The following is a 14,366-nucleotide window of genomic DNA, read 5'->3' as shown; positions in this document are numbered from 1 at the left end:
ATAATAAAAGACAAAACATATGGAAGAAAGATGCATTGATAGGCAGTGATATGTCACTGTCTATCAACACAAAAACTTGTATACAAACATTTCCTTCATTCCCACTTTTAATCTACAAGATTTTTTTTTTTTTTTTAGTTTAGTTAGTAAATGTATGTTTACATTTAAAAAAACACAACACATTGCAAAAGACTTACCTGAGCTACATAATTCACAGCATAATTCACCATTTTGTCAATTTCATAATTTCTTTCAAGAATTTGTAAGCTACAATAAGGAGCTTTATTTTTCTCCATGGTCTCCTCAACCTCTTTTTCTTGTTCTTCTTGTGAAAGCTTTTCAATTGGAAGTCTTTCAATGATGGTTTTTAATATTCTGATGATCTCTTTTTGGCCTTGTTTCAAACTTTTCTGCTCTTTTTCTTCATTTGTTGGCCATCTTTCAGTTCTTCTATTTCCTCCATTATATTTTTCCCATGCTCTTTTTTTTCTCCAATTAAATCTCTTCCTTCATTTATTTCTTCTTCTTTTTTTCTTTCTCTTTCAATCTTTTTCTTCTCCTTTTCTTCCAAATCTATCAAATATTTGATAGTGGTTGATTGTGATTCTTCTTCTGTTGGAAGTAGTGGAATTACACAAAACCACAAGTTTAAACACATGTTAAATCATTAGATCAAAACCAGAAAAACACTAACAAGTTTTTTTATGATATATGTCTATCACTGTTTTTGTTGATAGATAATGATAGAAGTCTATCACTGTCTATCAGTGATAGACTATTATCTATTTTTTGTTTGAAACCATTGCAAGTAATAAAAACAAGGCTATGAAATTATAGAAAATACTTACATCATTTCTTTGAAAGATATTCTCTTCAAGATTTCTCCAATGATCAGGTTGTAAGCACTCCTATGATATTATTCTTGGACTTTGATTGCAATTTTTTCTTCCAAATCCAATATATATTGTTGAAAATTTTGGTATTATTTTGAATGCCCAATAAACTAGTGTCAAAGGGAAACCTTGAAGTGCATACAGAATCCTTTTCAGTAGAAGAAGCCTTTTTGAAAAATTGATATGTCAAGTTATATGACAATCGTCCCCAATGATTGGTTTTGAATTCTTCTTCATTGTCCAATATGTCAACATGTTTCCAATTAACAACATTGTGTCCTTGCCTTGCGATTAAAAAGGCCTCTAAGAGAAGGAGGTTTGCCAACTTAACCTTGACACTATCACCTTCAGAATCATGTAGGAACTTAAAGCTTCTCTCAATGTCTTTTTTATCAATCGAATCATCATTCTTAAAGACTATTTTTCTAAGTTCAGAAATTTGCTCTTTTTCTTCTAAATCTATTGATGGTAGTTGAGTACCATTTAAACCTGTGATTAAACAAAACTCTTTCAATCCAAATTCTGCTATATGATCATTAAAGTTAAAAGCCAAGACATTTGGCTTATTTGTGATGCATTATCTTCTTAGAAGGTAGTTTATGAATCTTGTGGGCATTTTCTTAATTTTTATATTTAGAAAGTGTCCGAAAGGACCATTTCTAAAAGTATTTAAATTCCTATCATCTAATTGGTTTTTTTTAATAATTTGTATCACATCTAATGAGATGCATATTGTTATTTTCAAATTCTTGTTCTGGTCTTGCATTATTGTTTGATGTTCATGTTCTTGTTCCACCTATTTAAACATACAAGTATCAACAATAAACAAGTTATATATGTCTATATTCTATCATAAACTATCACTCACTATTAATAGACAGTGATAAAAGTCTATTAGTGTCTATCATTTATAGACAGTGATAGATTCTATCACTGTCTATTGCAAACCATGAAATATGATAGACAGTGATAGTTTTGAATATGAGATATAGATTCACTTGTGCATCCCTTGCAACTTTAATATACCACCAAAACACATATGTAACGCCTTAAAATTTTTAATATACCACCAACATCATGAAATGTTTTGAAAATTGAATAGGCTTTGAGAGCAAAAAGAACATAGATAACAAAACATAAAGAAAAAAGGAAGAAAGGAATGATGAAACTTCAAGTAACTGGTGAAGAAAATGGTAAATAATTAAAATGCTCATTATATTGGTAGTAGAATGTGAGTTAAAAAAATCTTTTGAATTCTATAACTTCTAAAATCCAATTATGAATTATAATTAAAGAAGGGTTTGGTTGCACAAATTATAATTAGGTCCAAAAAAATAAAAGATGTAGCACAAAAATAAAGGTAATATATGGTTATGACCCATAATTAACGTCGGATATTGAATATCACTTATAGCAGCTATCAGCAATAACCATATTGGTAAATGACTAAAAAGGCCACATGCAACCCACAATTTTGCACTTCTTCCGATTTTCTTAATAAGAAAAATTATTTACACAAAATAGCAAAATTTTTACTCTTCTTTGATAGAGGCTGATAGAAATCTATCAGTGATAGACTTTGATAGAAGTTTTTCGGTGTCTATCAATGTTTTTTTTTTTGTTATTTCTATAAATAATTTGATATTATTTTTTTATGTGAAAATTTTCTATTAATTAATTTGAAACAATTAAATTTAATAAATTAACTGAAATTGGAGAATCATTGAATAGACTAAGTTGCCTCCAACATATCATAAGAAAGATTTATAATGAAAGGATAAAATTGGCATAAAAAAATTTGTCCATACCTAACCTTTTATATATACAGTAGATAAGGAACACAATTTTTCATAATTCAACTCTTTATGTTCTGTTCTTTTTTCTTTAGAAAAAAACTAAATTCAAACTTTTTACTTAATTAAATGAAAAAAACTTTTCATATTCAAACTCTACATATTCTAGTCCTGTTTACTGATTTTCAAAAAGAAGTTTCTCAATGTTTTATATCTCCCAGTATTAAAAAATTTAATAATATTTTAAAGTAATTATATAATAATTAATAAATGCTTTGTGAAAAATATATATGGACAGTTGCAAATACAACTATCAGATTCAAAGTATTAATAGTTTTCAGAAATTTTATTGACAGAGGCTTTATAATCGAAAAAAAATCTGAAAAAATAAATATAAAAAGTGGGACCTGGGTTCAAAGGGAGCTAAAAAGTCATATTTACCACAGCTAGCTACTGGTATTGATACTATGTCCAATATATATATATATATATATATATATAAAATATAAAAAGTATAAAGTTGAGGGGGGCTCGAGTCCCCTAGATCTATACTAAATCTGTCAAATTAGCAGATATAATATAGTGCAAAAGAATTGGTAATATAACAAAATTTAGATAAACTCTCGGAGCCTATCTATGATAGACTATATCGTTAATATGAGTCTATCATTGATAGGATTCTATCAGCAATAGAGTCTATAATCGATAGATTCTACTGTATTTACAATTCTTAGTCCTAAAAATTTCTATTCAAAGATAAAATAAAATGAAATTTGAAATTAAATCATATTATATAATATTTCACATATCCAACCTTCTAACATTGCAATTCTTATCGTTATTTAATAGTTTTTTTGTGTGCTTTTCCCATTTGGAATTTACATGGCAACATTTGTTTTGTATATATATACACACACAACAAACCATTTAGAAATGTTTCAAAAGGAATAGTATGCATATCTCTATAAAATTGTTATCAGTATTATAGGAAGAAATTAGATATTTTCTACCTCAATTTACCATTAAAAAAAAAACTATAGAACTCATATGGTAGCTCAGATGGTTCATTCAATCTCTATACAGCAACATCAGAATTTTGTACATCTGACTTTGGAGCATCTTCTACAATACTGTTTTCGGGTTTTGGTATCGCCTGCTTGTTGTCAAGTTGTTGCTGCAGATTAAGGGATGTATAAGCAGACATTCCGCCGAGAGCTGTAACCGCTCCGCAAATGCTCACGAACCCGGGATCGGACCCGAAAACAAAATAGCTTCCGAGCAGAATCACACAAGTCTTGAACTGTCCCAGAACAACATGAGATGTTGCAGAGGTTGCACTGCACAAAATTGAACAACAAAACTGCTAAGGAAGTAAGAACATTATTTACCATATGGATTAGCCTTTCAAAATAATGATATGGTATGTTTATTAGACAAATTCTGGTGATATGGTACAGTGGACAAATGATTAAACAGAGTAGTGACACAGTGTTTATATAAAAGAGTTTTTACACGATCTATTGAAAAGAGAGTATATTGCACGGGACATGTTATTCATCTATATGTCATATTGTGCTAAATCAAATGACATTTATCCAATATGTATACCACATTATTATAAATATCAAGAATAGTTACTACATACACCAATATTCGAAGTCTAAACCATGGAATCAAAAGTTTTAAGGATCCGTTCGATAACTATTTTATGTTTTGTTTTTGAAAACTAAACACTATTTTCTGGTTTGTAATCTACTTTTTAGGAGCGTTTTGGAAAACCAAACCAAATTTTGAAAATTAAAAAAAAAGTAAACCCCATTTGATAATTATTTAGGCTTTATGTGGTAATCATTTTGTTTTTGGTTTTTTGTTCAAAAAATTATACTTGTTTCCTCTCAATTTCTTTTAATGGTATTCGTTTTTTCCAAATAAAAAAGTTAATCTTTTAATAAAAGTCAAAAACAAAAAGAAGTTTTTAAAAACCACTATTTTTTAGTTTTCAAAACTTGGTTTAGCTTTTAATAACATGAGTAGAAAGTAGATAACAAAGTAAAGAAACCTAGAGGCAGAAAAAGTGTTTATAAGCTTAATTTTAAAAAAACAAAAAACCAAATGGTTGCCCAAATGAGCCTTGGTTTTTAGTTTTTGAAAATTAAGTTTCTAAATATTACTCTTATGTCATATTATTCTACTATTGTGTTTTCAAAAACTAAGCCAAAATTTGAAAATTAAACCTTGTTTTTGTTTTCAGAATTTGATTAGAAATTCCAATATTTGTTTAACAAAGCTAAAAATCATAATTGATAAATTTAAAGAAAACAAACAAAAAAACTAAGACTCTCTTTGGTAACTATTTGACTTATAAATTTAAAGAAAACAAACAAAAAACTAAGACTCTCTTTGGTAACTATTTGACTTTTGGTTTTTTGTTTTTAAAAATTAAGCCTACAGACATTGCTTATACTTCCAAATTTCTTCATTTGATATCTGTTTTTTTACCGATGATTTAAAAAACTAAGCCAAAATTTGAAAACTAAAACAAGTAGCTTTTAAAAACTTGTTCTTGTTTTTGGAATTTGACTAAGAATTCAGCTATTATACTAAAGAAAGATGCAAATCATTGTAAGAAATGGAGAAAATAGGAAACTAGAATCGCAAACAAAGGTCGTAGTATTAAACAACCTGTTTTCTGTTTTAGAATATGATTAAAAATTCAAATGTTTAATTAGGAAAGACAAAAACGAAGGTAAAGAAGTTGTAAGAAAACAACAACAATTTTCAAACCTAAAACCAAATACCAAATCGTTATCAAACGAAATCAAACAGATTAATCGAGCAATACGAAAAGAACAAAAAAAGGGTAAAGAAAAACAAACTAATATGAAAAAAAGGAGGGTAAAAAGTATATTTGTTATGAGTTATAGTCTCACCCAAGTGCCAAAGCTCCGGACCATTGCAAGAGAAAACCAAGAAGAGCTGATATCAAAATAGCAGTTGAACTGCTAAGATCCCAATTAAAGGATAAAACTCCTGGTGGATCCAGCCAAGGCATGAGAGCAAGTAAGAAAAATATTGTAATTGGAGTAGTTTTCCACATCAACCTAACACACCACAAGTTTAACTGCATTGTGAAAAACAGGTCTCCTCATCTTTCCTCAATGGGACACAATCAATTAGAAACTAACAACAAGAGCTTACGCTAACGCCGTCCAACTCGCTTGTTGTTGAAGATTCGACCACAGAATTTTGTTTATGGCACTTGGGATTATCCAAGCGATTGCGATCAAAGCACCAAATACGTTGAACTCTAAATCCGTTACGGTCGCAATCGCCACGCCAACGGAGACAACAGACAAAGCCAATACCTACATGAACATAAACATGACTGAAAAACACATTATGAGAAGTAACAAAACTCTCTTCAGACAGATATTTCTTTGTTTTGTTGGGACCTTTTTATAAGAAATGGTTTTCTTGAAGAGAATGAACTCTGAAAATACAATGGTGGGAGTTACTGCAATTTTAGCCATCTGGTAGAATCCAACACTGCACATTGAATTCAAAAGTAAGAAAACAACATAACCCCTCCCCTCTTGATGTTTTAAAAGGCTAAAGACGGTCTCGAGGTTTTTTCTTTCGAAAAAACGAGGTGTAAACCTCTAAACATGATTGTCATATAAAAGTGTAGAAGAAAGAAATTCATCCCTGCAATTTTTCACTTGATAAAAAAATTCTGTTATCATTGATAGGATTGATTTATACTATAAGTAGTAACGGTTCAAATTCTCACTATTATTTTTATAACCACTAGACGAGGCATAAAGATTTTAAACCTTGATACGTTTTCAAAGACGTAAACCTCTTTTATGAGAGGTGTAAGCCTCTTAAATTTCGAGGTTAAAAGTTAGAGTCTTGCTTCGAGGCGAGCCTTAAGGTGTAAGTCTAAATAGCTTTTTTAAAACATTGCCCCCCTGCCCCCCGACTCGATTGACGACTCACTACGAAAGACGAGGGAAAGGAAAAAGAATCCGAGTGGAAAACCTGTTATGCTTTAGACTTGTATTGGCAAGACCTGAAGCAAAAGCCATGACAACGCCTAAGGCAAAAAGAGAGGAGAAGGGAGTGGTTTTGGTAGGAGGAGAAACAGGAAGCAAAGAAAGTGCCTTGAAAATTGCTAGTAGAAACCAAGCAATAGTGTAATGGATTGATGTGAGAAATATTGGGAAGTTAAATCCAACTCTTCCCATCACCTACAAAACAAAAAAGAGTACACACCTGAAAATAGGCCTAAAAAAACACAAACACACAAATGTAAATAGTTTCTTCCATTTCCAAACAGAAACCAAACACAATGTTAAACATTTCTTACTAATTTGTTTGCCATTATAATTCCAACAGCAACCATGAAATTGAATGTCATTGCAACAACAGGCCCGCAATATCGTTGCTGTTGGCGTTTCGCCCCGTCCGACATTCGTAGTTCATTATAAAGCGAACCTCTAATTTCCTCGAGCGCTCGGCCTGTGGATTTATAGAGTATGAGAACTTCTGTTCATGAAAAACATAGATAACAACACCAATGATCAATAAGAAACAGCCAAGGATCTCATAACTTTCACTACATTCAATACATGAATCTGCATTAATATAATCCCCAGTTCCAGATATCAACAACAACAAGATGCAAAACTATGGAATCCCCAAATTCAAACCAATGAATTTGGATTTGAAAACCGCAATGCAATTGACAAGAACAAAAGAAAACAAGAGGGAAAAAAAAAAACACAACCCCAGATGCCAGAAATCAAAGAATGAACTAAAGAAAGAGGATTAAAAAGAAAAGAAAAAGGTTATAAATAAAATCACCTGCTTCACCTGCATCGCTGTCTTTTCTTTTGATAAACTTTCTTGAATCTCTTCCAAACAAAGAATCAAGAAACCCCATTTCTGTGTAAACAGAGTTATGTTGAAATCACACATCAATGGAAGAAATGGAGCAGCAAAAATGATGGAATGGCAATCTCTTGTAATAAAAGAAAGAGACCCTTAAAAAGAAAAGTTTATTTTGATGGATGATTGAGGAAATTCACCCAATAAAAGGAATACAAACAAGCAAGAAATGAAATGATTTGGTTATATTTTTGCTTTCATTGTGGTTGATTATATGGTTATATTATGATGGTAGGGTCCAATGGCAGATGCCACTTGGCAGGTTTTGAGAGGTCCACGTGTAAAGCGCTGGTCACAGGTGGGGTTACAAAATCAGAACCGACATTGGTTGTTTACGGAGAAGTTAAGGTTTGATGAATTCTATATAATGGAGAGAATAGGTCAATTTCCTAAACATTCAAACCACACTACTTGTCTTGTCATTAATGTGAAAACTTTGGGTTTTTCTTTTTGCCTATAGTACAAAAATTGAGAGGATAAATTCCAACCGTCTAAGCATTTGATCTGGAGTATACGTCTTGTGTCAGTTGAATTATGTTCACGTTAACAAAAATATGCAAATGTTATCTTGTGCAGACTACTACTCTAATACTAGATTAAATGATGACTCTTTAATAGTTATTGACTAAATGATTATATGCCAAACTTGATTTAAGTTTAATGTTGATTGATTTGTACTCTTTTCTTTGAGTTTAGGGGTTCAAATTTCTGTACTCTACTTGTCTTACTAAAGATGATGATACGATATATATGTTGGACAAATATAGATCAATTCGAACATAATTCTATAGATAAAGTATTAATTACCATCACAAAAGTCAACGAACAATTCTTCACCTAAGCAATTGTTGAAGGAAAAATTATTTGTGTATTGGACAAATATTGATCGATTTGACCGAGAATCAACATTTTGTTCAATAGACATATTATTTAGGTACTTTTGATAACTATTTGAGCTCCATTTAACAATCCTTTCATTTTTTGTTTTTTGATTTTGAAATTTTAGCCGATAAACATTAATTTTGCATATGTGCTTATTGACTTTGTTAGCTACATTTTTTTTTTGCCAAATTTTAAAACAAAAGAAAGTGGTATCTATTTAATAACTAATTGGTTTTTAGTTTTAAAAAATTATATTTGTTCTCCATCGACTTCTTAACCATAGTTTTCATTTTTTTTAGGTAAACATTTGAATTTTTTTGTTAAATTCTAAAGACAAAAATAAGTTTTTAAAAATTACTTGTTTTAGTTTTCCAACATTGGCTTAGATTTAAATTGGATCTTAATTTATAGAAATGTAATAGTCAAAGATTAAGAAGTAATATTTTTCTTTTTAAACAAATTATCTAGTAAAAAAGTTTTTGTACAAAAAGTAAAAACTTAATCCATTGATCATTATGGAACTTGGAAAGATTCTTGTGGTAGAAGATGCATCAAAATCCTAAGGGATGGAAGAGACTTAAAACTCCCTTAACCACCAAAGTTCCAGTTGAGTATGTAACTTGTAAATCAAGGAATCCCCTACCATAAAAATGATGATGCTAGCTTCCATTTCAATACACAACTAAAATCACAATAAAAATCCAGAAGTAGAAGCCTTATTTCACAAGGCATCACATTCCAACTAATTAATGAACAACCACTTTAGTAGTAGCAGATGGATGTCATTTGTATCGTATTATTTTCTCCTTTACAATAGTATTTAATTGCTGCAAAAAGCATGATGAATGATTTACACTAAACAAAAAAATTTCCAGAAAATATTCTACACTTGGTCAATGGGTTTTTTTATAGCAAAGATGTTGCTCTAGGTAACTATTTTCCCTCCTGATAGCATCCAGATCAGCTTGTAATTTGGTAAAATTCAAACTTCGGGATGCTGAGGCTGCTATCTTCTTCTCGTATTCTGCAGTTTCTCTTCTTAGTCTATCCGTAGAGAGGATTTTGTTCGAGATCTCGCCAAAGTTCTCATGGATACTAGTCAAAAGCTTGTGTGCTTGCTTGCCTATGCCATCTTTTTTTGCTTCCCTGCTTAGACATGAATCAGTTCAGCTAGTTTTCTCAGCGAGATAAAAACTCGATTTTTCTTTTTCGGGTAGAGAATGAAATGTAAACGAGGGAAAAGAAAGTGGGACGTTAATACTACATCATTGTCAACCAATTGATTAAGACAATTTTAATCAATGATGCAACAGTTCTGTTTCATTTCCACCTCGCTTTGTGGTGCATACCTGAAAACTAGCTCATCCACAACTGCGTAGGTTCTATGGAGGCGTTCTTGAATGTTGTTACTTTCTTGCTGAAGCTCTCTAGTTTCTTTGAGGATTCGATCAATGTCGGCATCTTGTTTCCGGCTGTTTTTTGTGATCTCCTTTACTCTATTGATATAGGATCGTCTCGGTAATTGTTTGGGCTGCTTCTTAATATCTGTAGCGAGATTAGAATTCTCTTCCTCCCTGAAGAATGGATAAGAATATTTGAGGAAGAATCAATATGGTTTGACATAAGCAAGATATGGTAATTGACCAACTAGAAATTCTATGTTGCATATCATGATTGGGAAAAAAAGATCAAGTTGCAGTAGAAAATACATAATCAGTCATATTTTAACCAAAATAAAATACATTAAACGATGTCAAGGTTGGAAAAGAAAACATGAATTGAATTTTGAATATTAATGCCGACATAACACACAATAGATCCCTATAAACTCTCCACAAAAGTACAGATTACTCTTTATTAACAGTTACATTAATGTTCATATGCCGACAAACCCACCTATCCGAAAAGGAGAAGACCTAATTATGATATCACTTTATATAAAGACAGGTTGATACTGATTTTCAAAACCTAGCTTGCTCAAGAAACCACTAATAAATAATGATTAAGATTTAACATAAGGGATTGATAATTGACAGTAAGTTCCGGATGATTTTTGATAAAAATGTAAACCAATCAAGTATTTCCTCTAAGGATTAGTGCTTTCAAGTACTTTTACATTTTATAAAATCACTTTTGTCGATGTAATAAAATACCATAAAAATTTGGGAAAGTAAATTTTAATTAGCTAGAAATACTTTTCACTCTTCAAAAGTAAAGCAAAACTCGTTTTAGAACTAAGACGCTGGAGGATATCTTCAAATAACTTCTTAATCTAAAACATATGTTTAATGTGACAGTAGTCCATTTTGAAAAATTATTACTAGAAATACTGAGAATATTTCAGAGATTTCAGTAAGGATTCCTTTTCACTTCCTATTTAACATTCAAAAGAAGTAGCATACCGCCTCCTGATTTCCGACTCAATGATCTTCTTTTCCGATTCAAACTCCCTCAATTTTTGCAGCTTTTCTTGAGCCTTTGGATTACTTGCGCATAGTGAATCTTGTAGACTTTGCCTTTTATTTTCTAAAAGCTCCCTCTCTGCATCCCTGTAGAGTTAGATGATAAAGAAAAACTAAATGAGATCTACATCTTTGTATTAGGACTTAATTCCTACATGAATTTGCTTTTGTGAATGAATAATGCAAAAGCAGTATAAAAGTTAATCCAGCCATCAAACTAAAATGATGTCCCACCACTGTGACTTCATTGCACGAAGATTCAGGTTTCTAGAGTTTATTTGCTCCTCCAGTTGCTGAAGATGGAATTCAATCGACTGATTTTCATCGAATACAATTCTGGTCACTGCCTTCAACCTTTCCAACTCCACTTGAAGATGCTCTAATTCAGACGCCTTCGAAGTGACCTCTTCCAAAGGTCTGATCTCTTGATCCTGAACTTTCTCAGGCTCAGTTCTCATTTCAAACAAGAATATATGTAGAAGATATAATATATTTTTATATCATCTGATCTAATACCTTTATTCCAAGGGCTGACCATTTATTTATTCACTTATATACCCAGTTGATGTCTAAATTTAGACTTACACAACAACAGATTTTAATAATTGTTTCAAGTTAGGAGGCATAAGTACTTACTTCACAGGTCTTCTCAGTGTAAGAACCAACTTCATGTCTATTATTCCCCTGCAGTGCAACCGATTCATTTCCAGAAACCTCAGACTGATCCTTGGGAGCATTAACAAGGTTATCGGCCATAGCTGCTTCACCCAAGCTTTGTTGGACGAGACATAAATCAGAGAATCTACCAACGATGGAATTTGACGATTTTGTCTCTTCAGAAATAATATTAAGATCAGCACGTTTGTTCTCAACCTTCTGATGGGTAAAAACAGAATCATCAGTATTGACCTTGTCTGATGGGTCCTCCACATAGTAGCATTTGGAAGTGTCGGCTTTCGTTTCTTTTCTACCATCACCATCTTCCAAAACCTTAGACTTTCCATCTGAAGCTTCAGGAAGCCTCTCCACCAAGAATCTTATCAACTTATACAAGTCCTCTTCAGATGGATACAAGAACTGTTGTAAGCAACACATGTAATCTGGTTCTAAGTTCAATTCCAAAAATGTATTAAGCTCAGAATCAACAACAGATGGATATCAAAAACAAATACCTTAGCCCCATTCAACAACTATTTAAAAATTAAGCTTATAAACATTACTTCCAGGTACAGTTTTCTTGCTTTATCATCTACTTTTAAAACCATTTTCAAAAACCATGCCAAAATTAGAAAACTAAAAACCCTAGTTTGTAAAACTTGATTTGGTTCTTGAAATCCTAATGTGTTTATACGATAGGTGAATAGCTTACAACAAGAGAGAAAACAAGCATAATTGAACCAAAAACAAAACAATTATCAAATGGGGTGCCTTTAACTTTTGCTAATAATGTCCAAGAGGTACAAAAGAAATACAAACGTTAGATTATAAATTTATCAATCTCCTTTTGAGCACAGTCTATTTAGTTCCTAGACTTGGAGAAGTTTCGAGTAGTCCTACAACTTTAGGCTATACTATTATCACCATTAACAGAGATAGAAAGCTAACATGGCATGTCAACCAAAATCAGAGCTGAGTAAATAGGCAGAGTTAAATGAACCAAATATAAACAACATTAGAACTAGTTAGTCAAAAAAAAGGGAAGTATGGGCAGACCTTATGGAAGCTCATATCTCCAATGAAACCCAGATCCTTAATAGCGGAAGCGATTTCAGAACATATCTTGAATTGATCGGCGACAGAATCCGGCAGAGAAATGGAGAAGGGGATTTTAGTTTGGAGATGAATTCGATTCAAAACTTGAGCACAGATCGAGAACAAGAGCGGAGGAGTTAAGTTCCGAATCGAGGAAATGTCTGGAGGGATTGAAACACCCGATTTTTGGAGGGAGTTCAGAAGAATTTCCTGAGATTCCTCCATAGCTCCGATTGTAATTTTTTTCAGTTTTTCTCTTCGCTCTCAGACTTCTAGTTCTTTTGCCTTCAGAAATCAACCACGGGGAAAATTGATTCTTTTTTTTTAGGTCCAAATCTGAAGAAATGTTTAAAATGGAATAACGTAGGTGAAAGAAAATAAAATAAAGGTTAAATATCAATTTAAACTCTAAATTAATAATTAGATCAATTTAAATTTCGAATTTCGGAGGTTATATCAATTTAAATCTCAAATTAATAATTATATTACTTTCATAAGTGTATCAATTTAAAGCTCACATTATATTTTAATTGTATCAATTTAAAGTCTCCATTATGTTTTAATGGGATATATGTTCATGATTTAACTTGATACAACTCTCATAATTTAAAATTTAAATTGATACAAATCTAAAGTTTAGGAATGTAAATTAATATTTGTCCTAAAATTAAAATAATAAGATTGATATTGTCCGAATGTTTAAAAAAGAAATTAAAAACAAATGTTATCATAGATTATGAAATATATTTATCAATTTTGTATTTTCTACGTCTCAATTTTTATTTAATTAGTTGAAATTAAGTGTAATGTGTAGATTCTACCATCAGAATAGCTTACTTGATATTGCTTTTGTACTTAGTTTAAAGTTAGAGGTTAGATTTTCTTACCCTACATATTATTTATTTATTTTTATATATAAATAAATAAATAAATAAAGTAGATGAGAAAGTAAAATAAATCCTTTAAAAGAAAAATAAAACAAAAATGAATTTTGATTATAAAATATAATTTTTCACGTATTTTATTCTAAAATCGCAATTTTTAGTTGATAAATTTAAAATAAGTGGTATTGTGTAGATAGAAAAAGAAAATTTAAATTTAAAATTTTAAGTGAAATGATATTGTTAGAGTTAAAATAAAAATTGAACTAAAAGAACAAGGAAAAACAATATGAAAAGAAAAAGAAAAGAAAAACGGTTAACACAGTTATTATTATTCTTTTTTTTTTTTTAAAAAAAAAAAAAAGCAAAATGGGCTGTTACGTGGAACTATTATTAGGTTGGGCTAAAATTTAGGATTCTAAATATTTAATTGTATTTAATCGTTAATATTTTTTTAGAATAGGTGATATTATTATACAACAATAAAAGGATCCCACCATTCGGGATCAAAGCAACAAAACACAAGCAAAGACATGACAATAAAACCACAAACAAAGGCAACAAGATAAACCAGAAAACAACCAAAACATAAACGCATAAACCCCCAAACAACCAGGGAGAAAGTTAGAGAAAAGAAACAAAAACCCCATAACTAGGGACAACAGCAAAACAAAAGGCAACGACAAGTTCAAAAAGAAGAAAAACATCCGTAAACACACTAGATAAAACCAAGAAGCAGTTTGAGCACGAACC

General features: G+C 30.9%; 2 protein-coding genes across 9 annotated transcripts; both read right to left on the bottom strand.

Moving 5' to 3' along the window:
- Positions 1-3,620: 3,620 nt before the first annotated feature.
- LOC120090023 (Nucleotide/sugar transporter family protein) lies at positions 3,621-7,823 on the bottom strand. Of its 4 annotated transcripts, none has more exons than XM_039047504.2 (7): positions 7,553-7,823; positions 7,056-7,234; positions 6,728-6,936; positions 6,139-6,232; positions 5,885-6,051; positions 5,617-5,787; positions 3,621-4,023 (listed from the first exon to the last, which is right to left on the bottom strand). In XM_039047504.2, the coding sequence occupies exons 1-7, from the start codon at positions 7,629-7,631 to the stop codon at positions 3,762-3,764; spliced, it is 1,161 nt and encodes a 386-aa protein (XP_038903432.1). In that variant the 5' UTR covers positions 7,632-7,823; the 3' UTR covers positions 3,621-3,761. The 4 variants fall into 4 exon arrangements, with proteins under 4 accessions (XP_038903432.1, XP_038903433.1, XP_038903435.1 ...); XM_039047505.2 differs by having other exon boundaries at positions 7,056-7,207; XM_039047507.2 differs by having other exon boundaries at positions 3,738-4,046; positions 7,553-7,817.
- Positions 7,824-9,222: 1,399 nt separating this feature from the next.
- Positions 9,223-13,101, bottom strand: LOC120089841 (coiled-coil protein). Of its 5 annotated transcripts, none has more exons than XM_039047249.2 (6): positions 12,694-13,101; positions 11,617-12,057; positions 11,215-11,411; positions 10,921-11,067; positions 9,868-10,092; positions 9,223-9,667 (listed from the first exon to the last, which is right to left on the bottom strand). In XM_039047249.2, exons 1-6 carry the CDS (start codon positions 12,955-12,957, stop codon positions 9,412-9,414), a joined length of 1,530 nt encoding a protein of 509 aa, XP_038903177.2. In that variant the 5' UTR covers positions 12,958-13,101; the 3' UTR covers positions 9,223-9,411. The 5 variants fall into 5 exon arrangements, with proteins under 5 accessions (XP_038903177.2, XP_038903178.2, XP_038903180.2 ...); XM_039047250.2 differs by having other exon boundaries at positions 9,223-9,664; XM_039047252.2 differs by having other exon boundaries at positions 11,617-12,086; positions 12,694-13,095.
- Between the last annotated feature and the right edge of the window lie 1,265 nt (positions 13,102-14,366).

Source organism: Benincasa hispida, chromosome 11 (assembly GCF_027475165.1).
Source record: "Benincasa hispida cultivar pf3 chromosome 11, pf3_genome.v1.1, whole genome shotgun sequence".
NCBI classification, from domain to species: Eukaryota; Viridiplantae; Streptophyta; class Magnoliopsida; order Cucurbitales; family Cucurbitaceae; genus Benincasa; species Benincasa hispida.
This window is presented reverse-complemented; position numbering and strand designations above follow the sequence as displayed.